A 27,099-nucleotide genomic window follows, 5' to 3' on the forward strand; every position below is an offset into this window, starting at 1 on the left:
ACACATGGACACAAAGAGGAGAGCAACAGACACTGGGGCCTACTTGACGGTGAAGGATGGAAGGAGGGAGAGGATCAAAAACTACCTTTTGGGTACTAGGCTTATTACCTGGGTGATTAAATAATCTGCACACCCCCACGACACAAAATTTACCTATATAACAAACCTGGACATGTACCCTTGAACCTAAAATAAAAGTTAAATTAAAAATTTAAATAAATACAAACAGAACAAAACCAGGTAATTCCAGAACTTTTTTATTGTACACAAAAATCTAAATTTCTTAATATGGAAACCAAAGGTCTACAAAATGTACTCTCCTAGCTTAGGATCATTATTTATTCCTCTTATTTTTGGAATCTATTTCTTTTATTCAAGGACCAGCTCAAAGGTCAGCTTTTAGTTAACTCTTATATCCCCATACACACATACCCTAAAGGCAGAGTTAACTGCTGTATCCAAGCTACTTCTTGGCATATCCTTGTCAGCCTAAATAACAGAGAGGCAGACTCTCTGAAAGAAAATGTTTATTCAGGAATGGCATTGCAATGAGAATACAAGTGCCACAGTAAACTATGTGCATATTCAGGGAGGTAAAGGAAGACAATGGTTTTTAAAGCAAAAATGATTGTTTTGAGAGAATTATCCTTGGCTACAAGGATCAATAACAAGGATGTTGCCTTTTGGACATTGGACAGGCAGTTGCTGGGCAAATGTCCTCATAGAAGTATTTTTTGTATATCAGGTTGTGATGGCCTTTGTGCAAGGTGTGGTTTTGTGCAGTCTTTTATGACAGTCCTCATTATCAGGCATCTGTGCATGAAAATCCTCCTTTCATGGCCTTCCCCAGCTCTATTTGTTAGGATTTTTAACACAATGACTACAACTTGATTTTGACAACTTTCACATCCTGTTAGTGGGCTCACACTATTAGTTGCTAATCTCAAAAGATAAGAGTTCTTTAGGGGCAAGAACCTGCAACTCACCTTGCGCTCCTCAGAGTACATGGCCCAATATCCCAAGGCCCTTAACACGTTTGTCATTATTTCAGATTTATACTATGTGGTGTGTTAATTACTGCACCCAATGAAACTTGCTGTCTAGCAGCTCACTCTGTTCCTAGGGTTCATGTTATGCAACATAAAGTAAACAGCATCACAGATGAAGTTATTTTATTTTTGTAAAAAATCTAATCAAACTGCTTGACCTAACCTCCAGTCTACAGGAAATTTAGGAGACTGAGGAACAAATTACATGATGTCATTAGGAAAATGTCAGACAATTCAAAAATGTAGGTGAGACACTCTAAAGCAAAACTAGTTTGGACTCTCCACAAAATTGTCATGGGAAATTAGTTGGTACCACCAACTCTGGAAAACAGCTTGGCAGTTTCTTTAAAAACTAAATATGTAACTACATACAACCCATCAATTTCACTCCTGGGCATTTATATCAGAGAAATGAAAACTTAATGTTCACACAAAAACTTGTACATGAATGTTCACAGCAGCATTATTCAGACTGGAATGAGCCCAGATATCCTTCAATAGGTCAATGAGTTAAACCAAACAAAACAGTAAAAAGAAATGAACTATTGATACACACAACAGCTGAGATGACTCAGAAAAAAAGAGATGAACAGAAAAAAAGTCAATCCCATAAAATTACATACTGTATGATTCAATTTATAACATTATTGAAATGACAGAGTTTTAGAAACCGAGCTTTTTGTACCTGGCCAAGGGCTTTGATCAGCAAGGTGCCCCTGTGTTATCTACCCAGGGCAGTGCCTCACCAGATTGGCAATAAAAGTATTTTAAGTCAGTGAGTAATGAGAAACCATGATGCCTTACCAATTGGACTGAATCAACTTACATGTCAACCTAGTCCACTGTACGCTGGAGAAAGTTACATGAATTATCATCGACAGCCTTAGCAATGTGCCTCAAGTGTCACTGTGAGATCATTCCCTACTTCCTGGAGACATGCATTAGCAGTGAACTTCTTCCAAACTTCCCAGTCATCACGGTCAAACAATCTTTGAGAGACACCAGAAACATCAGAGAAAACATTGAGTTCTCAGTACAAGTCCTTCATCAGGGAAAACATTGAGTTTTACAGGACTTATACAGGGCTACCAGCTGCTCTGGTTTATGTGCTTCCTGGGTCATTAGGAGATCTGAAGTCTAAGTTGTACGTCCCAGACCTGGAAGGATTCAAGGCAACTATGCCCATGCCAGTTACATATTATCAATGTAGCCAGCTTTCCCAAGTGCATTCCACAGCAGCTCTAGCCTTCTTTATTCTCTAAGATATATAGCTTTCTATTGCTATATATAGCTTTCTATTGTTATATTAGCTTTCTATTGCTGCCATAACCAATCACCACCAATTTAGCAGCTTAGTCAACATACACTTGCTATCTTACAGCTCTGTATGTCAAAAGTCTGACATGGGCAGCACCAGGCCAAAACCAAGGTATCCACAGAGCTGCATTCCTTTCTTGGCTCTAGGGGAGGATTTGTTTCCTTACTCATTTGGGATACTCATAGAATTCAGTTCCTTGCAGTTATGTGACTGAAATCCATTTCCTTGCTCATTGTCGGCCAAGGGCCATACTCAGCTGTGAGGTCATCACTCTCCTTGGCTCATGGCCCCCTCTTCCATCTTCAAAGCCAGCAATGACCTCTCTGACCACAGACATAAAAGGCTTTCTTGTCTGCTTTTAAGGACTCATAAGATTACACTGGACCTCTCTGGATAATACAGGACAATGTCCCTGTTTTAAGGTTCATAACCTTAATCATATCTGCAAATCCCTTTGGCCATGTAAAGTAGTATATTCACAAGTTCCAGGGATTAGGACATGGACATCTTTAGGAGACATTATACAGCCTACCACAATCCCCCACATTGGCAGCAGCTTTCTCACATTTCTCCTTGATGACACTGCTCAAGTGTGCTAAGTCTTGGCTCTTTCCTGAAGTTTGCTGACGAGGAAGATTATGAACTCCTATACTGCCAGCTTATTGCCAGAATGAAAACCATTGCTGGTCACAGTGAAAGCTGGAACTGGCAGGATGCCTTCAGAATTGCCAGCAAATTGACAATTCTGTGACAGCAGGGAGAATCCCTTTTCGGCAGCTCCAGCCTTACAAACAGCAAAAGAGATTCCTAGTATAAAGTTCACACCAAATTTAGACCTATTCTCAGGGTCAACCATCTCTATCATCAATTCGTCAATCCTCTTCTGTTCCGTAACATTCAGTTGCTTGCTAATCAAGGTAGGCCCAATAGTCTTATTGATGTGCTTAACAGCCTTTGAAACATTTTTTCCCATAACTAGTCTTCTCCTCATCTTGAGCTCTAGGGTCTCACACACAACAGCTGAGGTACCACTGGATATAGTTCTGAAGAGATCTTTTCCAGTGCAGGACCCTATCTCAAGAGTGGGATTTCCTGGAAAGCCAGAAACCTGTCTGACAAAGAGCTGGAGTACAGAGATGGTGAATTTCCACTCCTATTTCTTGTCACTCAAAAAAAAGAGACACAGGAATGTTGCAGATGTCAACTGGGAGCCCACAAGCTCACAGGTCTCTCCTTTATTGCCGAGTCTTGCCCTGCTCAGCCTCTTTTACTACATAGATTTTTTAAAAGCTCCCTCTATGATCCTGATGTACAACCAGATATGAGAACCAGTAGTACAAATTATAGTAAGAAGCAACTTTTTAGTTACTTCTAGGTAAAAATTTTACGTTATAAAATTCTTCAAACAGAAGATACATTCCCTTTTTATTGGCCATGATGTAAAGCATCTTTAAAGCTAAATTATAATTATTACATGATACTCAATCACTAAGCCAGTTTCAGAAAAGATAAATTTCATATTTCAATTTATTCAGTAAGGGGAGGTCAAAAATGAAGGCTTTTTTCCCCTTCTACCATATTCACTAAATTTATGTTTAAACTTGATATATATTTTATAACACTATTTAAGTTATGGCTTTTTCTCAACCAGTGCTTTTTTAAGATAATAGTTATAAATACAACTGTTTTGAGAAAATAGGAAATAAACACTTTCACTTGCTGGTTTCTAGTTCATTATTCCCTTTGTCATTAAGATGATAATGCTATACAAATTAATATTTGGACATAAATAACAAATACAATTTTAACATTTTTCATAGTATTGAGAGATGTTTCAGTATTATATAATCAAAAAAAATCTATTACAAATACACATGTATACATCTTATAAAAATACATTTAAAAACAAAAGTGGGACAAATACTGAGTCACTATTCTTCCAAAGGTTAGCTGGTATTATGAAGAGGCTTTGATTTCTTTATCTTTATCAGGATATTCTTCCACCTCTGAGGAGAACATTAACTCTGGAGAAGAAAATGAACAGATCATAAAATTGTTTCCCAGTGCCTCCAACAGAGTTGTATAGCTTATTTATAGTCTTTTAAAAATTGACATAGAAAGCCCTCAATAGATTTCTTGACAGTGAAATCTGATTTCAAAGGTAAGCTGATAACAAATGTACAAGTTTTACATTTTAAAATATTTAAATTTTAAATTATGAACCCCTTAAAAGTAAAACATAATAGGGACAATATACAAAATCCTACCTGGAAATTTAAGTCACTTAGATAATCAAAGATCATTAAACAGCTAAAAGGTCTAATTCTACAGTGATGAGATCATCTAAAATATAGGGGACAGATACAGAGGAAGGACCTAGAACTAACAAGAGATATGTGCCAGGATAGTTTAAATGGGTCATCCCATTTCATCATCAAAACAACCCAATAAGCCAGGTATTATCACTCATTTTATACTTACTTTTAAAATCTACATGTTGTATGACTAACATGGCCTTAAAAGAACAGGATTCTGGAAATACTAAGTAACACACACTTTATGATTTAGACTGAATACTGCAAAATCCAGATGCAGTTTTGATGCCAACCACAATGTAGAATGTTATTAGCTGACATTTTCTACATTTAAACTATTACTTAGCATAGATGTTGGCGAAATTCTCCATGCTAAGGCTTCTGAGGCAGATGGGTTGTAAATAGTTGATCAAATCAAAAATAAAGTAATAACCAAGGTCAAGAAAATATCCATAAAAGATGTTCAAGGGTCAAACTGTTGAACACTGCCCAAGGAAACACAATTTACAATACAAATACTAAAAAGTTCCTCAAGTAGCATAAAAGTTTAGCAGTTCGCTAATATGATGATTCTTCTTCAGGTGTTCCAGAAGGGGTCTGGGAACTAGAGATGAGTGAATCACTGCACACTGAGCATGTTAAAAGTAAGAGTACTAAACACTGTGTTAGACAATGAAGAGTTACGAATTTGTACCAAATAGAGGAGGTAAGAATAATTAACTTGAGTATGTGTCTGACAGAAAGGCTATGTAGACGAAGCATGATTTATTTCAAAATTAAGAGATACTTTCATCAGCAGGAAACTAAGAGAAGTAAAGAGCAAAGACTTTTTCTAAATTACTTGAAGGGTTCCAAGAGAAGAAATACCTCCTGAATATGCACAAGGGCCACAGACGCCCCTCACTAAGTAGTTCCAGACTCCAGCCCTCCTAGGCACTCCTCCCTGCTTCTCTTGGCATTCTGTTACACCACTTTATTTTCTCTCTGCTTGTATTATTTTAATTTAAATGTGTCTTTGTGATTGGAATATTATAAGCTATAAATATTAAAAGGAGGTTTATAAAACCATTATAGAAGATTTCAGGATATTCTTATACTATTTTTTTCTTTAATACCTTCACTAAGATCCATGCCTGGCCTATAAGACAAAAATAGCCAAGATAATCCAACCAGCAGAGCCACCACGAGATTCACCACAATCCATGGCTGGAGAATCTGTTCCTCAATTCCTGCTTCCCTAAAAAGGTAGAAATACTCATTAGAAGTACCTTCAGTTTGGTTCATATATACAAATATATCTATTTTAGGAACTTCAAGAAAAAACAGCAGTCATCTCCTAGAGAAATAACAAGTAAAGCGTGAAAGAAAATATAATTTCCCTGTAAAATATACCACATATATAATGAGAACAAGGGTTCAAAGGTTAAACTCTAAACAGATCTGCTCTATACATTCATATAAATGCAACGTTAGTATTCCCAAGAAAATTTTCTAAAAGTTTTCCTTCCAACTACCATGACATTACTCATCAATAAAGTATATTTGCTTTTTCTTTACCTAATGTCCCTAGCCACTCTCTCAAAAAAGACTACTTTTGGATGCCACATTCAGCATTTGGGGGAAAAAAAAAAGATTGCTTCTCTGAGTTTAATGAACTAGAATCTCAGCTATCCTGTCAACTTCATGGCTGGCCACCGATCTGCAGATGTTGGCTCTCCCTATTCTGCTCTTTCTAGCATTGCTTGGTTTTCTGAATCTATCCCAGCTACTCACTCCTATCACTGTTCTGGGGTATGAAACTCTCTGATAGTGGGTAAGAATGCAGGGCTCCTTCCGTCCATCATATGATGACTTATTGTAAAACTATAACTTGGCTGGGCGCAGTGGCTCACACCTATAATCCCAATACTCTGGGAGGCCAAGGCAGGTGGATCACCTGAGATGAGAAGTTCAAGACCAGCCTGGCCAACATGGTGAAACCCCATTTCTATAAAAATACAAAAATTAGCCAGGCGGGTGCCTAAGTAATCCCAGCTACTCGGGAGGCTAAGGCTGCAGAATCGCTTGAACCCAGGAGGCGGTGGTTGCAGTGAGCCGAGATAGAGCCATTGCACTCCAGCCTGGGCGACAAAGCGAGACTCCATCTTAAAAAACAACAACAACAACAACAACAACAAACAAGAAAAAACTATAACTTGAAGATCTAAAACAGATTTTTAAAAGGAAGATATTTCTTTAAAAATGCAGGTGAATATAACAATAGTTACCCATTAACCAAAGGAATAAGTATTTTCTTGCCATAGATTTGGAAACAAAAACAGAGCCTTCATTATTTGTAGATGAAAAAGAATGGAAGGATACGAAAAATTGCTGTTATTGCCATTAACAATTGCTAATGTCATTGTGAATTCTTACCAGAGGCTACCATTAACAGAAGAAGGTGTGTAAAGGTGGATTCTGTCACTTGTCATTTGCTGACTCAGAGATAGTATAAGAGCAGTAAAGTACACTGAAAAAAAGATAAATGAAATTACTAATAATTTTTAACAACCTGGTTTATTTTGAATTTATAGATTAATATCGAAAATAATCTGTACTTTGGTGACTGATATAAAAGAAATTTATTTTACCAAATAAACATATTTCAATAGGCCAGATATCCTTATATAAATTTTTGAGAACAACAGGTGCAGAAGGATCTTTTGAGACGTTCACTGTTTCATCATTAGAACTGACAAGAACCTAGATCTTTTGAAAAGTTAAATGACTTGCTCAAGGTCCTAAAATTAGTTTTATTAATATTCTCAAAACTTAGAACAAAATGCATTCCAAATAATCAGAAAGATATAAAATAGTGTTTGTTATTAAAAGGCTGTACCATCTGAATCTGTTTAATGTCAAGTAGAAAATACAAAAGTTAAAAAGTAAGTAATATAGTACAATAAATTAAGCTTTTCAAAGTTATTCAGATGAACCTCTATTGAAAAATAATTCTATCAACATTATGCCTATTATGTTTCTAATTACAAATTCACTGACCATCTACAGGTAATGTTTATAAGGAGCAGTAATACAACTTTAAAAAAAAAATTAACATTTTTCCTGGTTCAAAATTATGGTATAACTCAAGTATTACACAGTTACCAAGTTAAACTGTTTACTCACAGAAAGATGCTAAAGTTGTAGGATCCAGGGCCAAAAAATTTCGGATTGCTACTGACATTTTAGCAAAGTCAATCCTAGAAAATATAAAAGCTTCTTGTCACAGTGCAGTTGTAAACTTTTTAACAAAACTTTACTTTCTTGACAATAGTTTTTTCCTTCTCTATTCTAATGCTACCACATATACTATTACTAGGTTTTAAGTAGCTACAGTGTATATATAACACATATGACAAAATTATCTTATTTACAAAGGCCACATAAAACATCTAACTAGACTACTTTGGACAACATTCCTTTGGGGTTAAGACATTCTAAAGAAACTTAAACTTGATAAACAAAATTTCATTAGTTTCTACCTCTTTCTATTGCCCATATCATTAGGCTCTAATTAGGTGGGGTTTTTTTTTTTAAACGGGTTAAATTGTGTTCCCAAAAAGATATGTTGAACTAACCTGGAGTACTTATGAATTGACCTTATTTGGAAGCAGGGTCTTTGCAGATGTAATAAAGTTAAGATAAGGTCATTAGGATGAACCCTAATCCAGTATGACTGGTGTCCTTATTAGAAGAGATATAGATACAGAGATACACAGGGGTAAAGCGCTGTGTGACGATAGAGGCAAATATTGGAATGATGCATCTACAGCCAAGGATTGTCAGCAACCACTGGAAGTGAGGGGAAGGGCATGAAACAGACTCTCCCTCAGAGCCCTCGAAAAAGGATTCAACCCTGGCCACATCCTGATTGCAGACTGCTCACCTCCAGACCCGCGAGAGAATAAATGTGCTGTTTTCAGCCAGCCAGTGTGTGGTACTTTGTTACAGCAGTGCTGGGAGACAAATACAAATGCTCTGAGTCTTACCTATACCTGATTTAGATGATATTTAGGAACTTCTGAGTTGACTACATTTGGATGAAATTTTGGACTTATGAACTGATGCTGGAATGGGTGAAGTCTTTTGGGAATATTTTGTTTACAACAGTCTCATCCCCTCAAAAAAGAACAGAAGTAGACTGGCCTTAAAACTTTTTGAAGTAATATTGATACTCTATAATTCTACTTTGAAAACTGTCATGGTCAGTGACACATTTTGCTCAGCATTTCCTTCTGAAGAAGTTAGACAGATCTGGAGTCACAGGCATTACCTGTCAAAAGCTGAAATTGTACTCAGAGCCAAAAGCAAGTACAGAAGACTCTGGAATGGATACGCTAGAGTCTTGTATTGTTGCAGAAGGTTTGAGAGGTTGGATAGCTGATCTCCTGCTAGAACATATATCACAACAATATTCCACACAGCACAGCCAGCCAAGAATCCATGAGAAAAGAGACCAATCATCCTGAATGGTAAAGGGTTTGATTATTATACATGAATTACTAAAGTAAAAAGCTAAAACATGTTTAAAATCTCTTCATATACAAGAATAAAATTCAACATTTCATGACAAGTAAAAGCAAGCTCTTTCTTTTTAGTTACACTGATAGGTAGATCATTCAATTCCAATAGGATGTTTAAAAAATACACCTACCGGCCGGGCGCGGTGGCTCAAGCCTGTAATCCCAGCACTTTGGGAGGCCGAGACGGGCGGATCACGAGGTCAGGAGATCAAGACCATCCTGGTTAACATGGTGAAACCCCGTCTCTACTAAAAAATACAAAAAACTAGCCGGGCGAGGTGGCGGGCGTCTCTAGTCCCAGCTACTCGGGAGGCTGAGACGAGAATGGAGTAAACCCGGGAGGTGGAGCTTGCAGTGAGCTGAGATCCGGCCACTGCACTCCAGCCTGGGCTACAGAGCGAGACTCCGTCTCAAAAAAAAAAAAAAAAAAAAAAAAATACACCTACCTACCATTTTAAGCGGTCATTTCGTTAACCATATTGAACAACCAATAGGCTATTTTTTTCTTTAATTACGGAACTCAGTTAACATTTGTTTTAAGAAAAGTCCAACAAAAGCAGCCACCTGAAAGCCCGGTGCACCGTAAGTGCCACATCTCTGGTGGTCCAGGAAGGCTTCATGTCCATTGACACATCTATGTTTTCTGTGGTCTTTATCAACTCTGAACGGTCAGCAGCCTGGAATCTCCCTAAGAACACATAATGTAATTACTAACAACTAGGGAGAGAGAACCCTGGTAGCCCTTTCTTTTTTTCTTTTTTTTTTTTTTTTTTTTTAATTCCACACTCAGGAAGCTGCAAACTAAGACTGAAATATTGCTGTTCTATCTGAAAATTCTCCTTGACTCAGCACCTATTTCAGAAAGATCTTTACTTTGGGTTCCTTAAACATAATTTTTCATCTTGAAGAAAAATAAGCAATGTCAGTGTATTTTCTTCTCAATCCAAAGTGAAGTAACAATTTCAGAAATCAATTATATTTAATAAAAAATAATGAACTTTCAACCAGAATAAAGTCTAGAAACCTTTAACATGACCTAGTCTACAAAATTCTAATTTAGAGACTTTAGAAGTATTAAAGTTTATATGCCTATACTACCAAGGTAAGTCAATATTTGAAAACTACTTTAAATTTCTTAGAAAAAGATGTCAGGATGTGTAGCATGGCTTTCTGGGATGACAGGAAAGAAATGGGCTGCTTCATAAATTTCTCTTTAGAACATTCCTGTGAAGAACATCAGTTCAAGAGTCAGCACTGCAATATTGTATGAGCAGGGCTTTAGCCTTTTTACTGTTGATTCAGAGGCTCCTTCCTGTATATTTAGTAATCCACAAATAGACCTCAGGAAGCAGGAAAGGTTCCATTTCAATTATCCTCACCAAACCCAGTTCGCAGGTGTTTTGGAGGATGAAAGACAGGGGTGTGACAATTTTCCCTAAGAAAAGACAACTTCTGGGCAGACAGTAGAACCACTGGTGCCTTTTATGGCCAGTTATGGCCAGTTACTCTAGCAGGGAAATTTCTATGCTAAGTGAAATAAGAATAAAAATGAGGATTAAGTGATACTGCTTGAAAAAGAACTGGAGTAAATTAAATGGCCACATGGTAGATGAATAAAACCACATGACTAGAAGTCATAAAACCACAGTTCAAGTCCCAGTTCCACCCTAACCAACTGTGAGACACTGGGTAAGTCAGCCAGAGACCACAGGTTTCTTATTGGCCAAGAACTGCAAGATCCTTTAGATGGGATCTTATGAAGTAGAGTTCTAAAACAATGTAGACAAAATCTAAATTGTAAATTTTAAGGACTAACCTTTATGTTTTAGATGAGTTCTTTAGGCAGCATATCCTTAACATATCCATGGTAGTATACAGTCATGATCACGCTTTGAGTAGGTTTTTCTTAAACACTGTGTTATAGACTGAATGTGTCCCCCAAAAATTCATATGTTGAAGCCCTAACCCCCCAGTGAGTGTGAGGTCACTGGGAGGTAATTAGATTTTGATGAAGTCATGAGGACGAAGCTCCCATGATGAGACTAGTGTCTTTTTAAGCAGAGGAAGACACACCAGAACTCTCTCTGCCACATGACAACACAGTGGCAGCCACTGGCAAGCCAGGAAGGGGCCTTCTCCAGTAACCGGATCTGCTGGAACCTTGTCTTGGACGTCCTAGCTTTAGGAACGGTGAGAAATAAATGTCTGTGGTTTAAGTCACTCAGTCCGTGGTATTTTGTTATAGCAGCCTGAGCTAAAATACACTACAAACCTAGTCTCGTAGCCAGTATACATTATACAATGTCAGCACTATTTTCCAAAAGAATATACAGCTATAATGTTGTATTTCTTATTTAATATGATAGTATCATCATGTATTTTCTCTCTAATTTTCAGATGTAGAATTTATATCATTATCTGTCCCACCACAACTACTACCAATTGCAGGAAGCTGGTAAAGTACAAGAAAGAATAAAGAATCAGGCAGGGGTGGGGAAGATCTTTACATTACCCATAACCCCATAAATCCAGAAACAACCAGCATTAATATTTGAGCCTATTTCCTTCAAGTCTTTTGTCCTATGTATAGATCAAACTCTGTGTGTGTGTACACATGTGTACATGCTCTTTTATCAGAATCTTTCCATAAAATGAAAAATTCTCCCTAAACATGATATTTAATGGTGAAGAATATTATTATATAGATACACCACAACTTACTGAAATCATTCCTCTCCTATTTCACATTTAGGTTGTTTCCAGTTTTTCACTCTCATGAATCATAGCATGATGACTAGTTTTGTGTATAAATTGTTGTACATAGTTTTGCTTAATTCCTTAATTCAGATTTCCAGAAGTATAAAGGATATCCTTGTACAATTTTTAAGAGTTCATATTCTAAAACAAGGCATCTACTTACGGCTTTTTTCCACAAATACTTTGCCTACAGGCTGGCTAATGCCAGTGGGTGCAGTGAATACAGACTGCTGTTCCAGAGTAGTTTGCTCATCAGTGATAATGTCTTCATCTTCTACTCCTAGCTCATTGGCATACTGTAATTCTGCTGGTTGGGTTTTCCTGTAATAAAGAAGTATATATGAAAAATGGATGATTATTGAATACTCACAGACTTACATACGGAACTAGCTATAAATATAATGGAAAGAGCCCTGGACTTGGAGTTAAGAAATTTGATTTTTACTCAAATAAATCTGTTATTAACTATTATGTGCAGCAAGTCACTTACATTTCTGAGGGCTTCAGTTTTCTCATTTGAAAATTGAAGTGACTGAACTAATCTGTAAGCTTCTTTCCAAATTTAAAATTGTATGATTCTCTGTAGACACTGATATGATTTAGCTATGTCCCCACCCAAAATTTCATGTTAAATTGTAAGAATCCCCACCTGTCAAGGGACTGTTCTGGTGATAGTGAGTTCTCAGGAGATCTGATCATTTTGTAAGGGGCTTCCCCCTTCACTCAGCTCTAATTCTTCTCCTTCCTGCTGCCCTGTGAAGAAGGGCATGTTTGCTTCACCTTCCACCATGATTGTAAGTTTCCTGAGGCCCCCCCAGTCATGCTGAACTGTGAGCCAATTAAACCTCTTTCCTTTATAAATTACCCAGTCTCAGGTATGTCTTTATTAGTGTTGTGAGAACGGACTAACACAGACATTGATCACTATTTGTAGGTTCATTTTCAAATACAAACAATAGTGCTATATATATGCCTTCCAGTGTTATTTCTTTAAAGTATACTTTACTCATTTTATCTTAATGCTAAAACACAGTTTTACTTATTGCTGAGATAATCATAGTTTGAATTCTGTTAACATAAGAAAATAAATCATAATAGCCTATTTCATTATCTTTAATTTTTAAATATCCTTAATGTTTAATTTTGCTACTTATATATTCTATTTGTGTTCCTCTTTTTAAGAGATGGCTCTGAAGTTTTTTTATTTAAGTACAATCTTAATTTTTTAAATTTTCTCAGTGGTTTACTCTTCTCAAATTTATCATTAGATTGGTTTAACTGATTTTTTGTAATAATACTTACCCTAGAGGTACACAAATACAAGTATGTAATAAGACTTAATGAGAAGCTACTGTCTGGGAACTCCAAACAAAGCATCAGGGTAATCCTGGAGAATAGTTAGAAAAATAAATTCTTACTTTGTCTTCCTCCGAGGTTTTTGAATAACTGCCTCCTCAGCTGGCTCTGCATCAATACCATTTTCATTTCGTAATAAAGATGAACTAGATGCCTTATTTTGAGTGGAGGAAATCTCCAATTCTGAAAACAAATAAATTTAACTTTTCAAATAACTAAAACAGAAAAAGAAAAGTAATATACAAGACTTGTATAAGAGAAAAGAACTTCAAGAATTTTAATTGGGCAAAAATATTTTCACTATCTTACAAATTTTTAATGTCTAAAAAATGTTATACTTCTAAACTTCTAATGTAAAAATTGAAATTGTAATGCCAAACAATATGAAAAAAAATTAAGTAACCCAACACCCAGGCTGTGTTGAAGATTCCCAAGATTATCTCCAGGTTCGCTGACTTTCTAGAAGTGCTCACAGGACTTGGAAATCATCACACTCACAATTATGGTATACTACAGCAAATGAATATAAAGCAAAATCAGCAAAAGGAAAAAGCACATGGACCAAGTCCAGAGGAAACCAAGTACAAGCTTCCAAGAGTCCTCTATCAGTGGAGTCAAATAGGATGCACTAATCTCTCCAGTAATGAGTTGTGACAACACATGTGACACATGTTCTACAAGGGAAGTTCATCAGAGACAGTATCCAAGGTTAGGGGCTAGTCACATAAGCTTAGCACATACCAAAATTCTGGATGCCCAGAAGGGAAGCAGATGTTCAGCAAAAATCACTTTGTATGCACAAATGCACAGTGAGCCACCTTATAATTTAGGGAAAGTTTTCTATCAGTGTAGGGAGCTGTTTATTATCCAAGTTCCCAGATGCCAGCTAAGGACCAATCTTATCAGCAGGCCTTTCCAAGGATAGCAGTCTCAGGTCTGCTATATTAACTCTTTTCTGTATACAGGGTAGGTATGAAGTTTAAATGAGTCAGTGAAGCCTTCTTCTAATCCACTAGCTACTCTTCCTATCTGGAAATACTAGTTCCCTGGAATACCTTCAAGACCTTACAATTCTATTATAATAAAATACTTACAGCCTGGACTGGAAATATAATGCAAGCAGTAGAGCCTACCATTGGTCATCCTGAACAAAATAAACAAAAACACAATTTTTAAATCCAGAAATTTAGAAAGCTGACCTGCCAGGCTTGGTGTACTTTGGAATGGCAATGACAGGTCCTTTTTGATCCAAAACTTAGTTGGGTCCTGAATTTTCTAAAAAAGGTCATTTCTGTAAACATACTTTTCACAAATTATAAAACTAGGTATTGGTATCCATCTTGATTTTTAAACTTGTATCCTAACTAACCTACTAAAAGGGAGTTTTAATTAAACTACATTTACTGTCACTAATGAAATAAATTGTAGAGTTTTACAACTAGTCTGAGCACCATTTCTGTCTCTTTTCCTTCTTCTGCCATCATCTGCCCCTTCCTTCTCCTCATAGATCCTCAGTGCCCCCAGGCACTGTGGTATCCCACTTCAACTTGCCTTCCAAAATTATGTTCCATTCTCCTGACTTTTCTAGTTCCTGCCCTTCTACTCCTATAATTCTTCCATCCAATCAAGACACTCCGTTTTCTAGAAGGACAAGTAATTAGGAAAATTAATTTATAATAAATTATGAATAAGGGCTGATGTTAATAGGAGAGCACTAATCTCCCCATCTTTGTTCCTTCCCTGAGTTTTACTCCAAAACAACCCTTTGTCCTTTTTCTAATTATTATAAAAGTCATAACGCTCAAAATATTAAAAATTAGTAAAATATAAATGAAGGAAGAAAATTTTAAAAATCATACTTCCTCCTTCTAAAACTTCTACCACTGTAACACTGCTATATTCTTCCATTCTTTTTAATATATAGATGTATGTACATATTTACGTTCTGGGTTGCATTGTGCTCCAAAAAAAGATACGTTCAAGTCCTAACTCATAATACCTGTGAGTGTAACCTTATTTGGAAATAGAGTCTTTGCAGATGTAATCAAGTTAAGATGAGGTCATGCTAGATTAGAATGGGCCCTAAATCCAATGACTGATATCCTTATAAGAAGAGGGAAATGTGGACACAGACACACAAGGAAAAATGTGAAGATGGAGGCAGAGATTGGCATTATGCCGCCACAAGTCAAAGAATGCCAAGGACTATCAACAACCATAAGAAGCTAGAAGAAACGGCCGGGCACAGTGACTCATGCCAGTAATCCCAGCACTTTGGGAGGTCGAAGTAGGCGGATCACCTGAGGTCAGGAGTTCAAAACCAGCCTGGCCAAAATGATGAAACCTTGTCTCTACTAAAAAATATGAAATTAGCTGAGCATCATGGCAGGTGCCTGTAATCCCAGCTACTCGGGAGGCTGAGGCAAGAGAATCGCTTGAACCCGGGAGGCAGAAGTTGCAGTGAGCTGAGATTGCACCATTGCACTCCGGTTTGGGCTGTAAGAGTGAAACTCTATCTCAAAAAACAAACAAAAAAAAGAGGCTAGAAGAAACAAGGAAGGACTCTTTTCTAGAGACTTCAGAGGGAGCATAGTCCTATAGACAACTTGATTTTGGACTTCTCACCTAAGAACTATGAAAAAATAAACTGTTGTTTTAAGTCGCTCAGTTTGTGGTAATTTTTTATGGCAACCCTAAGAAATTAACATAGTATATTTTACAAAAATGGGATTCTCCAATACATACTATTTTATAACCTTTGTTTTTTGATTTAATAATACACAACTGATGATTATCCGTGTCATCCTAACAATCCTTTTAATGAGTACAAAATAGATAAAGTATGATTTATTTAGCCAGTATCACACCGTTAAATATTTGGGTCATTACCAATTTCTACTCTTATAAATAATGTTGCAGTTAACATTCTTTAATTACTGCAGCTATTGAATTTACTACTATTCCCAGAAATCCGACAGGCTGTATCTATGCCCCTACGAGCAAAAAGCATGAGTGCACCCATTTCCCATCAATATTGGATTTTATAACTAGAAAAAAGCATTGCCAATTTGATAGGCCAAAAAGTGGTATAGTATTTTATTTACCTTGTGAACTGCCTGGGACATAGAAAGACTGAACAAATATTAGTTGTTGTTTCATTATATTATTGTTAGTACAGAATCTATCATTTCCCCACTAATCTGAAATGTCCATTTCATCATTTACTAGGTTTTTCTATGCACTGAGATCTGAACTTTCTGTTTAGTCCTGCATTTGTCGCCCTCCTCTCACAATCTATACATATATGATCAAAAGAGACCTATAAAGTATTCTTGGCTGAAGCCATTGGAGTTATTCTAGTGGTAAATATTTTAAACATAAAAGCAAGAAACCACCTGTGGGATATTGATAGGGGGGAAAAATGAGAGCAGAGAGGTTTTTATCGTGTCACCAAAATCACAACTGCTATCACAACCTAACCTTGGTTTCTTCACGTACCAAGAGGTAGCCTTGTCTTTTTCTGTCTTCTTTGAACAGGAGCCTCTGGGTGCTCTTTGAGTTCTTTAGTTGATGGCTCACTGCCCTCAGAGGGCCTTCGACCAGCAGTCTGAGCAAGACCTTCCAAAGAAGCACTTGCTATAGAAAAACAGAGTAGAAAAAAATGAGATTACTTGAGCAAAGATCACTGAATTTTAAAAAGATGGAGGAAAAGGTAACTAGAATGTTTCCTATACAATAACCCCATCTCTTTCAGAACTAATTGTCCCCGAAATCTTTCCTTCCTCTTCACCTTTGGGATTTAAGTTAGGAAAAGAAATAAATGAAGGAATACGAAAGGCTGAGGAAGAAAAAAAGAGGGGGTTAAAAAGAAGAGCAAAAGACAGGAGGAGGAGAAATTGCTTCAGAACATCTAGAACTTTGAAAAAGGTGGAAAACACAATAAACACTGACAGAGAATTCTCTTACTTGCCTCTTGCCTTAAGAATTTTCATCAGCCTCTATATAGTAAAGTCCTTCATTAATAAGTTAAAGAATGATAAAGTCATCATGGATAATTGGAGTTAGCAGGTAATTTATCAATCTCTTCATTTGGTCATTCACTTCAACCTCTTTCCTCATGAAATCTTTTAAAAGAATTTCAACACATTTTGGCAGATTTGGATTTTACCTGACTGCATTCCCTTCCTTGCTTGTCTGCTTCACAAAAGAAGCAGCAGAAAGGCACCGGGCGCAGTGGCTCATGCCTGGAATCCCAGCACTTTGGGAGGCCAAAGCGGGCGGATTACCTGAGGTCAGGAGTTCAAGACCAGCCTGACCAACATGGCAAAACTCCATCTCTACCGAAAATACAAAAATTAGCCAGGTGTAGTGGCATGCGCCTGTAGTCCCAGCAACTCAGGGAGGCTGAGGCAGGAGAATCACTTGAACCCAGGAGGTGGAGGTTGCAGGTAGCCAAGATTCACAGCATTGCACTCCAGCCTGGGCAACTGAGCAAGACTCCATCTCAAAAAAAAAAAAAAAAGAAAAAAAAGAAATAGAAATGTATCAATAAACAAATGAAAAGATGTTTAACTTCACTAGTATTTAGAGAAATGCAAACTAAAATAAGCTACTTTTTGCCCATTAACAAAAAAATTTTAATGATTGATATTGTTCAATGTTAAGGATTTAGAGAATGAGACACTCTCGGACTCTACAGGTAGCAAGATAACAACTAAAGCTTCCTTAAGGTAATTTAGCAGTCAATCATACCAACAACGCACGCATCCTGCACCTAGCAATTCCACTGCTAGCAATCCATCCTACAGAAGTACTTCTTCCCTACCAGCCACTATTTTATGCAGACCTGCAACACTGTTGGAGTGAAAAATTGGAAATAACCTAAATAAATAACAGACCAGTGATTATGGTACATTCTTATCATATAATACAATGAAGTCACTGTTTAAGAATACATAGAACTCTATGTATTAAGAAACAAAGACAGTATGTATGATTCCTTTTATGTTTTTCTTGTTGTTGTTTGTTTTAAAAAAGGAAGAGCAACCACAGAAACCTTTTAGGAGTGTGAGAAGTCACAAGTAAAGAGTGAAGTTAAAGGATCAGGTAAAGACAACCTTGAGGTTTCAAGCCTGAGTGCTGGGAAAATGGCAGGTTCCATTAGCAGAAAATTATGAGATGTAAAAAATTATTTATTCCTAAAGGCGATGATGAATTCTAGATGTTCTGGGTTTAGAGTTACAGATGCAACTTCCAGGATTATTAGTGGATGACTAGGACAAAAACGAGTTCTGCTCATGACTGAAGCTTTACTATTTAAATGATGATGTGGCCATGCTTTCAGACTCATGCTCTAATGTAGAGATAATCTGACTGAAGTGAGATTTAAGAACTCTGTGTTTCTAAATTCAGTATCTTGTTCAAGGGTCTGGAATCAATCATAGCTTAAAACCATGTATGTTGTCTAGGGATAAAAGATCTTAAAGAGTTCAGGAATATCATGGAAGTAGGAGCTTAGATGGCACCACCTTCTATTCCATGAATGCATCCAGATACTCTTCAGGCTACCCACTGCCCTGCACCTGACCACCACCAGGAATTCCACTGCTTCAAACTGGCCTTAATTCTCTCCTCAACGAAGTGGTGATTCTGGGCTGCTGGGGCCTTACTTCTCCCTGATCTGTGAAGTTTACCATGCCTGAGGTCCTGGGAAAACTTGTGATCCCACACAACAAAGAATAACATCTTACCTGGTGTGTTTTTTGTTCTGGGCTTCTTTTTCTTAGGACGACTAAGTGGAATATCATCTATAAAGCAGGGGAAAACGTCAACAGAAAAGGCTGCCTAAAATTCAGTGCAGAGAACAATCAGAAGAGAACTTTTAGCAGGGAAGAATTTTCCCTCTCTTCCCTGGGCCCAGCAAACTTTTATAGATTAGGGGAAGAAGGCAAGAAATTGAGAAGACCAGAGAGCGCCCACACTGTGGTACCAGTAGCACACTGCGAGTCAGTAATGTTAGAAACCATGACACAGAAAGTGGGTTCAACAAATATTCATCTGATCCCCTACATTTCCCAGTCCCCTTGCACATAGGTGTGGTCTATGACTAGTTCTGGCCTATAGGCTGTGAGCAGGTGATCTGTGTCATTTCAGAGCCAAACGTTGAAAGAGCCAGTGAGTAATCTGTCAGCTTCTCTTCCCTTGTTGTGGTGACTGAGGAAGCCTCATGTTAAGATGGTGGGACCACAGCATAGAAGTAGCCTAGATTGCAAGCCAGGCGCAGTGGCTCACGCCTGTAATCCCAGCACTTTGGGAATCCAAGATGGGCAGATCACTTGAGCTCAGGAGTTCAACATCAGCCTGGCCAACATGGCAAAACACTGTCTCTACTAAAAATACAAAAAGTAGCCAGGCATGGTGGCACACGCCTGTAATCCCAACTACTCAGGAGGCTGAGGCAGAAGAATCACTTGAACCCAGGAGGCAGAGATTGCAGTGAGCCAAGATTGCACCACTGCACTCCAGCCTGGGCAACAGAGCAAGATACTGTCTCAAAAAAAAAAAAAAAAAAAAAAAAAAGAAGTAGCCTAGATTGCTATACCAATAGTAAAAAGGTAGTGAAAGGCAATTGTCCCCAGTTTTTGCCATAGCGGAGTTGGTATTAATTAGAAATAACCCTGTGTGATACTAAGTCACTGAGATTTGGGGGTTTTTAGTATGGTATAACCTTGTCTACCCTGACTAAATGAGACAAAGGAAGGTGCAGTCCTCGTTACAGAGCTACAAACTAGCCAACAGTTGTGTGCTCAGTGACCCCATTCAGGGATGAAGTGCTTTTATAATGGCAAGGTCATCTAGTGCTATGTATTAAACACAATTTTTAAATGGTAGTCATGGGAGATTATTTGACAAAAACATATTGTAGAATTACAAATTACACCATTCAGATTCGGTTTTAAGATAAACAAACCAAGGAATCAAACTAATTTTTGAACACCAAATACTATATTTAGAAAATTTTATATTCACATTAAACTAACTCACCTTGACTAACATGTCATGTAACACCAAACAAATTTAATCAGCAGGACAAAGACAAAAAAGGAACAATTAATTAGAAACCTGTTAATATTCACAGTGAAAATTGACTTAAATCATTACAAATTTAAAATAAAATTAGCTTTCATGTAATAGCTAGTTTACAGACTAGTTTACTGTTTATAATTAATAAGCTGTTTAATAACACTACTAATAAAATAATGTCAATATTTTCTGAACCCACATATACATATTCCCTACTGTCTATTAATAAAGTGGATTAAGCAGATTAAGAACTCTTACTTGTCACTGATTAAAATCAGCTTAAACTCTGAGGAAACTATTCTCACAAACGAAAGATCAGAATTCTGATTAAAAAAAAAAAAAAAAACACTAAAACAGTTAGAAAGGGAATGGATCCATTATCCTACCATGATGATATTCAGGCTTTTAAATTTAACATTCAATTTTAACTGCTATTCTTATAATTCAAGGATTTTTCACCTTTAAAATTTCAGAAAATCCCTAAATTTTTCAGAAGAGTTTCCAGAATCATTGTAATTTTGCAATGATACTAGTTAATTTTTCTACTGTCTTCGTTTTCCATTTTTAAAGCTCAATAATGAAATTACTGTAAATTATGTTTACCTTGGCACAGGTGGAAGGGCTCGTGGAGGACGCTGTGGGGGAAAAAAAGAAATTTGCTTGTAAGTAAAAGCCTAGAGCATCTTTACTTCATGTATCCCAAACACCATAAAGCTATTCTTTTTTTCCTTTTTTTTTTTTTTTTTTTGAGACAGAGTATTGCTCTGTGGCCCAGGCTAGAGTGCAATGGCACGATCTTGGCTCACTGCAACCTCCATCTACTGGGTTCAAGCAATTCTCCTGCCTCAGCCTCCCAAGCAGCTGGGATTACAGGCACCCACCATCATGCCCGGCTAAGTTTTGGTTTTTTAGCAGAGATGGGTTTTGCGATGTTGGCCAGGCTGGTCTTGAACTCCTGACCTCAGGTAATCCGCCCACCTTGGCCTCCCAAAGTGGTGGGATTACAAGAGTGAACCACTATGCCCGGTGAAACCACTTCTTTCAAAAGTCTGTTGTTCAGACATGACAGAAAAATATAATGGATCGGACCAGGATCTTCAAATCTTTTGATAATCTTGTTCATTAGTGAAACCTGGGAGGTACTGATGAGAAACATGGGCAATTTAAAATTTGTTCTCCCATTCTAAATTTCATATAAAATTATTTCCTTCCTACATTCCTTTCTATCTCTAGGCCAGGCCCTTTTCTAAGCATTAGGAGTACACTAATGAACAAAACGGAGAGAACTCTGCTTTTATGGAACTTACATTCTAGTGGTTATTAGAAACAAGGTTAAATATATATAATATATACTATATATTATATGCAGCATGTGTAACATATATATGCTATATTTAAGACATATATCTTGTATACATACCTTGTGTATATATACACAAACACAAACACACAAAACGTAATGAATGAAGGAGACTGAGTGCTACTTTTGTTAGGGAAAGTTTCTCTGAGATATTTGAGCTGAGACCTGAATGAGAAAGGAGCAACCGGAACAAATGCAAAGATTTTTAGGTTAAATTGGGCCTGGAATATTTCAGGTAAAAGGACAGCAAGGCTGCCGCACAATTGCCAAGGAGGTAGGCAGGAGCCAGATTTAGTTAGGGCCTTGCAGACCAAGGCAAGGAGTTTGGATTTTGTTTTAATTCAATGGGAAACCAATGGAAGTTTTAAACCACATACTAACACAAATTTTTAAAAGGCCACTTGAATATACTGGGAAGAATGCGTTTTAGGGCAGAAAGAATGGTGGGGGGAACCCTTCTAAACGCTCATTTATATGAATAAGAAAAGTGTTTGCAGTCAGAGAGCATTACAGTTGAGAAGTATTTTCAGAATTAGATACTAAGAGAAATGCCTAGAAGCCAATTTAATGTTCCAAGTATCTCATGCTGCTTGCATAAGACATTTATTCAAAAGGGTTAAATTTTAGACATTTTTGTAGTTTGTCCCATTTAGCAATCCATTCGTTCGAACAGTAGATTAACGCAAGTACTACAAGATTAGGACGAGGCAAGCTCCCGTAATACCATCCAGTAGTCAAAATCACAACTGGAAAAGAATGACAATCACGGGAACGCGCTTGTTCTACAGATGCTACGAAACGCGCGCGATCGATCCAAGGACTCAGTTCACGTAACTGATTTCAAAAGTCCCGCAAAAATGACATTCCACCCACCCAGAGACCCAACCTCTACTCCTCAAAAGTAGGACGGCTCAACTGAAGACAAAAATCCTAACAACTAAAAGTAGCTAAGGCTCGCTTACCACAGGATTCTTCCCCATTCTGTGTTTAGCCGGCCTCGGCAGCCGCCGGCCCGCAAGCACAGGGCGCCCCACCCCTCCCGGCTCTGTCGCGCGCGCAGGCGCAATGCGTCATCGGGCAGCGCCGCCGGGTGGGTAAGTTGGGGTGAGAGACGCGCAGGGACCTGGATTGGCCAGTCCAGACTAGCCCTGCCAAAAAAGGGGCCTCTGAGTTGGGGTAATGTGCCCAGGAGCAGAGATTCGGCGACCGTGGCGCTGCAATCGCAGCTTTCCCGTGGTTTCCTAAGTGGTCGCGGTGATTTGTTTGCGGGGAGCGAGGCGTGAGGGAAGACCTTGGTTAAAGGACTCCGCAGGCAAACAACGATCTTTTCTAGGCAGCTACTGCCCTCTCGGAGGGGGAGTCTATGAGAGGCCTGGCTGGAAGCCCCAGCACCCGCCGGGCGCTGGGCCTCAGAGAAGTGAGGCGTCGTCGTGGCAACGCGGGCTCAGGTACCCGCAAACTTCATGCCAGGCCTCTCTCCCCTACTCCAGGAGTTCGGTCCCGGCCTCGCCTGGGTCTCCGTCCCACTCCTGTGAATGCTGGAGGGGCGGACGCGCGCACCCCATGAGCAAGGCTCTCCCTTAGTGATCCCCAGCTCGTTAGCGCCCCCCCCCCCACACACACACCCCCACCCCGCCAAGTGTAGCTTTTACCCGCCACCCCTCGAGGCCGACGCGCCCCTCGCCGCTCACCAGGTGGCCCTCCTCCAGCCGAGCCCCCGAGTCAGCCCTCATGGTGCTCTCCCCGCGGGGCTTCCCCGGCGCAACCGCCGGCGGCCCGAGCCCAGCTCCCCGCGACGCTGCAGCCTGCGGGACGCCGGGGCTTCGTGGCGCCTGGCGTGGCCGCCTCCCCGTGAGCCAGGTCCCCGCCCGCCTCTGCCCTGCCAAGCATTGCTGGGTTTGGGACGAATGTGTTTACTCTCTAGGACCAACGAGTCTGTGCGGGCCTGGGTGTGTGGATGTGTATTAATATAGGCAATTCTCACATTTTCTCCGATTGCTTACCCTTCATCCCACAACTGTGTAAATCAAATTTGGAAAAACTTTTTCTTGAAGAACCTTAAAATCAAATCCGACCTCACATAAATATCATTACAAACTACTTAATTTGCATAGTTTTATTTGGTTAGGTTTTTTTTTTTTTTAAGATAACTTTCACTTTAAGTAACAGAACTACAAATATTTTGAATCATGCATTCTATTTTACAGTTAAGAAAGAGATGGGAAAGATGGAAGAATGATGTGGATATGGAGAAGAGAATGATGCAGAAGATGAACAGATACAGGGACAGGGAAAGCGCCTGGAAATCTCAAATCTGGGGGAAGAAAGAGAAACAGGACTTTGTAATGGCATCCTAATCTTGTTACCAAACAAACGGGGTTTGTTGCCCTATATGCACAGAAGCCAATATTATGATGCTGGTTTTTTGAGAAAAGTTGTTATTGCGAGTCAACTAACAAGGAGACAGGAGTATAGCTCTAATCTGTCTCCCTGTGCTGGCTTTAAGACAGTATTTTTATTAGAAAAGGTTTAGGGAATGGATTCTGGGATTAGTAAATGATTGGTGGAAGGAAAGAAGCCATCTGGAAAATCTTTTGGCGTTCGCGGTTACCTCTTCATGTCCCTTCATGGGTCGCATGTGCAAATTTTGGAGGGAGTCAGTATGAAACATGGGGGAAGACTCGAGCTGTAATGCCAGCAAGCTCATTTTGTACAGACTTCAGGTAGCCATCCGTGTTAGTCCTAACCAATTTCAGCCAGTTTGCTTTATTTTGTTTTTTAATCTCACAATAGAAGAAGTTTAGGCGTTTTAGCAAATTGTTTTTTATCTGCTGTCCTGCACGCTCAAGAATTTCTGTTAGTCCCTGGTTTAACTCTGAGACACGGTTTCAGTCTTGTGATTCTTCTATATATAGGTCTCCTGGACTAATCCATTGCCTTTTCTAATTTAGGCATGCATGTAGATATTGGCTGTAAGGAAAATTCGTGTTTGTCACACCTCTGATGAGAATAATTTTTTCCTTGTAGGCTGATTTGTAAATAGTGAAGGCAGTGCAGTTTTTTGTAGGTTTTGATTTTAGATGTGAAATGTGCATATTAAACCTTTCTTGCTGAATTAAGTAAGCACTTTTGGTAAAAGATGTTTTCTTTTTTTTTTTTTTTTTTTTTTTGAGACGGAGTCTCGCTGTGTCTCCCAGGCTGGAGTGCAGTGGCCTGATCTCGGCTCACTGCAAGCTCCGCCTCCCGGGTTCACGCCATTCTCCCGCCTCAGCCTCCCAAGTAGCTGAGACTACAGGCGCCCGCCACCACGCCCGGCTAGTTTTTTGTATTTTTAGTAGAGACGGGGTTTCACCATGTTAGCCAGGATAGTCTCGATCTCCTGACCTCGTGATCCACCCACCTCGGCCTCCCAAAGTGCTGGGATTACAGGCTTGAGCCACCGCGCCCGGCCAAAAGATGTTTTCATAAAACACGTTTCATAGAGTAAAATACAATTTCTGAAGTTAAATATTGCTTATTATATTTAGGAAAGCTCTTTATTTAAATCTTTAAAAGATATGAAATCTGCAAAAGGTTCTCATACTCAGTGACTTAACATTATTCATATTTCTACTACAGCTGCATATGAGATAAAGGAAAAAAAAATTTTTAAGAGCCAAATAGGTAACTACATAACCATACAATAAAAATTTTTTCAAATAAGATTAATTAATAAACTACTGCACTTTTAAAGTTGTACACATTATAATGGGTCAAATACTGCTGTTTTAGATTGCAACTGTGGATCGCTGTAACAAGGGCACAGTGTTAAAACTCCAGCATTAAACAAGAAGTCTCATTAAGACTCAGTATCTGAGGAAATCCATGTTGCTGGTACCCACTGAGGCTCCTCCTGAGCCTTCTGTATGGCAGACAACAACTGGGCACATGCATCATGCAAGCTGTCATTCACAATCACATGATCAAAAAATTGGCCAAACTGAGTTTCCATTCTTTGGGCTAAATTTTCCATCTCTTGTAGGTCTTCATCCTTTAGGAGAAATAGAAAAATATGGATAGTACAGACTTAATTGGACAAATGGAAAAAATACAGTTTGTTATGCTGTCACATTCAGTCGTGAAACTACTTATAAAAACAGTAAGGTCCGCAAATTTTGCACAGATGATTTTTAATAATGTTTAAAACATATTTTCTCAAAATTCTACAAAGCTAGCTAACTAGAAAATAGTAATTTTTTTTTACCCTCTGTTAATTGAAAGAATGTTGCTAAATATAGATAAAATTATTATTTTTTTTAGACAGGGTCCCACTCTATCCCAGGCTGGCATGCAGTGGCATCATCTCAGCTCACTGCAGCCTCTGCCTCCCAGACTCAAGTGATCCTCCCACCTAGGCCTCCCGAGTAGCTGGGACTATAGGCACATACCATCATGCTCAGCTAAGTTTTGTAGAGAAAATGTAATTATTATAACAGGTATAAGCATATCCTTCCAAATTAATGTAAAGCATAAGCAAAGCTGGGAAAAATATATCACTATCCACAGTATGTCATCCTTTATTTCTTAGAAATGTATTACTGAGATAAAAGAAATTTTAATTTGTAATTTTTTTAAAATAATAAAAGACTGAAGTTTTTATTTTAAAAAATGAGGTCCAATAAATGTCTTCTAAACTACAAAACTTATGTTTTAATCTTTAATCTTAATGTCTGGTCATGTTTTGCAAAATTTAGTAATAGTTTGCAGACAGATTACTCCCCTCAACTTCCCATATGAAGTTATTTTACTCCTCCCTAAACACTTGAAACTCTAACCATATACAACATAAAACCAAAGAAAATGTACCAGTTTAAATAAAATTTAAACATAAATTTCAAGTGAACATTAATCTGATAGGAATAACATTATTTTAAAGATACAAAATGGCCACTTTCAACATGAGGATGGTATAAGCCAGTTGTATTACTGTTTCTACTATTGTGAAATGTTCATTTAATGAAGGTAAATTGGCCTTCACTTGGCACTAATGCATTAAATTCATTGCTGTTATTTTCTTATTAGTTCACGAGAAATAGTACCACTTGTCACCAGTTCAATCTGAAACACAAATACAAATGCAGCCACCAAAATCTTGTGGCTTTACAAAGTGACCATACATATGATCCAGAAACAATGTTGTTAATTTGTTTAGACTGCCATAAAAGTGAGAACAATTTTAAATGCCCATAAGACTCAGCAAATACATTCATGGACTTCACTGTTCACAAGGCAAACTGGAAAATCAGACCTCCAGAGTCAT

The 27,099-nt window shown here is 38.1% G+C and overlaps 2 protein-coding genes and 1 long non-coding RNA gene across 6 annotated transcripts in view; 1 reads left to right on the forward strand and 2 right to left on the reverse strand.

The window, feature by feature from the left end:
* Nucleotides 1-241: 241 nt before the first annotated feature.
* Nucleotides 242-23,658, reverse strand: TMEM237 (transmembrane protein 237). 2 transcript variants are annotated; one of them, XM_045367457.3, is made up of 13 exons: nt 23,492-23,658; nt 21,044-21,075; nt 20,402-20,406; nt 19,108-19,164; nt 16,856-16,993; nt 13,420-13,540; nt 12,165-12,322; nt 9,809-9,932; nt 8,995-9,186; nt 7,848-7,921; nt 7,098-7,191; nt 5,798-5,919; nt 242-4,391 (listed from the first exon to the last, which is right to left on the reverse strand). In XM_045367457.3, exons 1-13 carry the CDS (start codon nt 23,531-23,533, stop codon nt 4,324-4,326), a joined length of 1,227 nt encoding a protein of 408 aa, XP_045223392.2. In that variant the 5' UTR covers nt 23,534-23,658; the 3' UTR covers nt 242-4,323. The 2 variants fall into 2 exon arrangements, with proteins under 2 accessions (XP_045223392.2, XP_045223393.2); XM_045367458.3 differs by lacking the exon at nt 23,492-23,658 and adding an exon at nt 22,763-22,847.
* LOC135966600 (uncharacterized) lies at nt 22,870-26,481 on the forward strand. The gene is made up of 2 exons (XR_010580031.1): nt 22,870-23,248; nt 24,008-26,481. It is a non-coding gene; the product is annotated as an uncharacterized lncRNA (long non-coding RNA).
* Nucleotides 25,315-27,099, reverse strand: part of MPP4 (MAGUK p55 scaffold protein 4) — a 58,404-nt gene continuing 56,619 nt past the window's right edge. For all 3 annotated transcript variants that reach the window (XM_045367463.3, XM_045367467.3, XM_074009756.1), the window contains one exon: nt 25,315-25,830. In XM_045367463.3, coding sequence (XP_045223398.2) covers nt 25,639-25,830 — 192 coding nt within the window. In that variant the 3' untranslated portion in view covers nt 25,315-25,638. The remainder of the gene's footprint in view (nt 25,831-27,099) is intronic.

Source organism: Macaca fascicularis, chromosome 12 (genome assembly GCF_037993035.2).
Source record: "Macaca fascicularis isolate 582-1 chromosome 12, T2T-MFA8v1.1".
NCBI classification, from domain to species: Eukaryota; Metazoa; Chordata; class Mammalia; order Primates; family Cercopithecidae; genus Macaca; species Macaca fascicularis.

Coding starts and splice junctions, on each gene's coding strand:
- TMEM237 (XM_045367457.3), bottom strand. CDS start 23,533: ATGAGGGCTGACTCGGGGGCTCGGCTGGAGGAGGGCCACCTG. Junction 16,994..19,107: donor CAGAACAAAAAACACACCAG/GTAAGATGTTAT, acceptor GTTTTTCTATAG/CAAGTGCTTCTTTGGAAGGT. Junction 9,187..9,808: donor ACGGTGCACCGGGCTTTCAG/GTGGCTGCTTTT, acceptor TTTACCATTCAG/GATGATTGGTCTCTTTTCTC.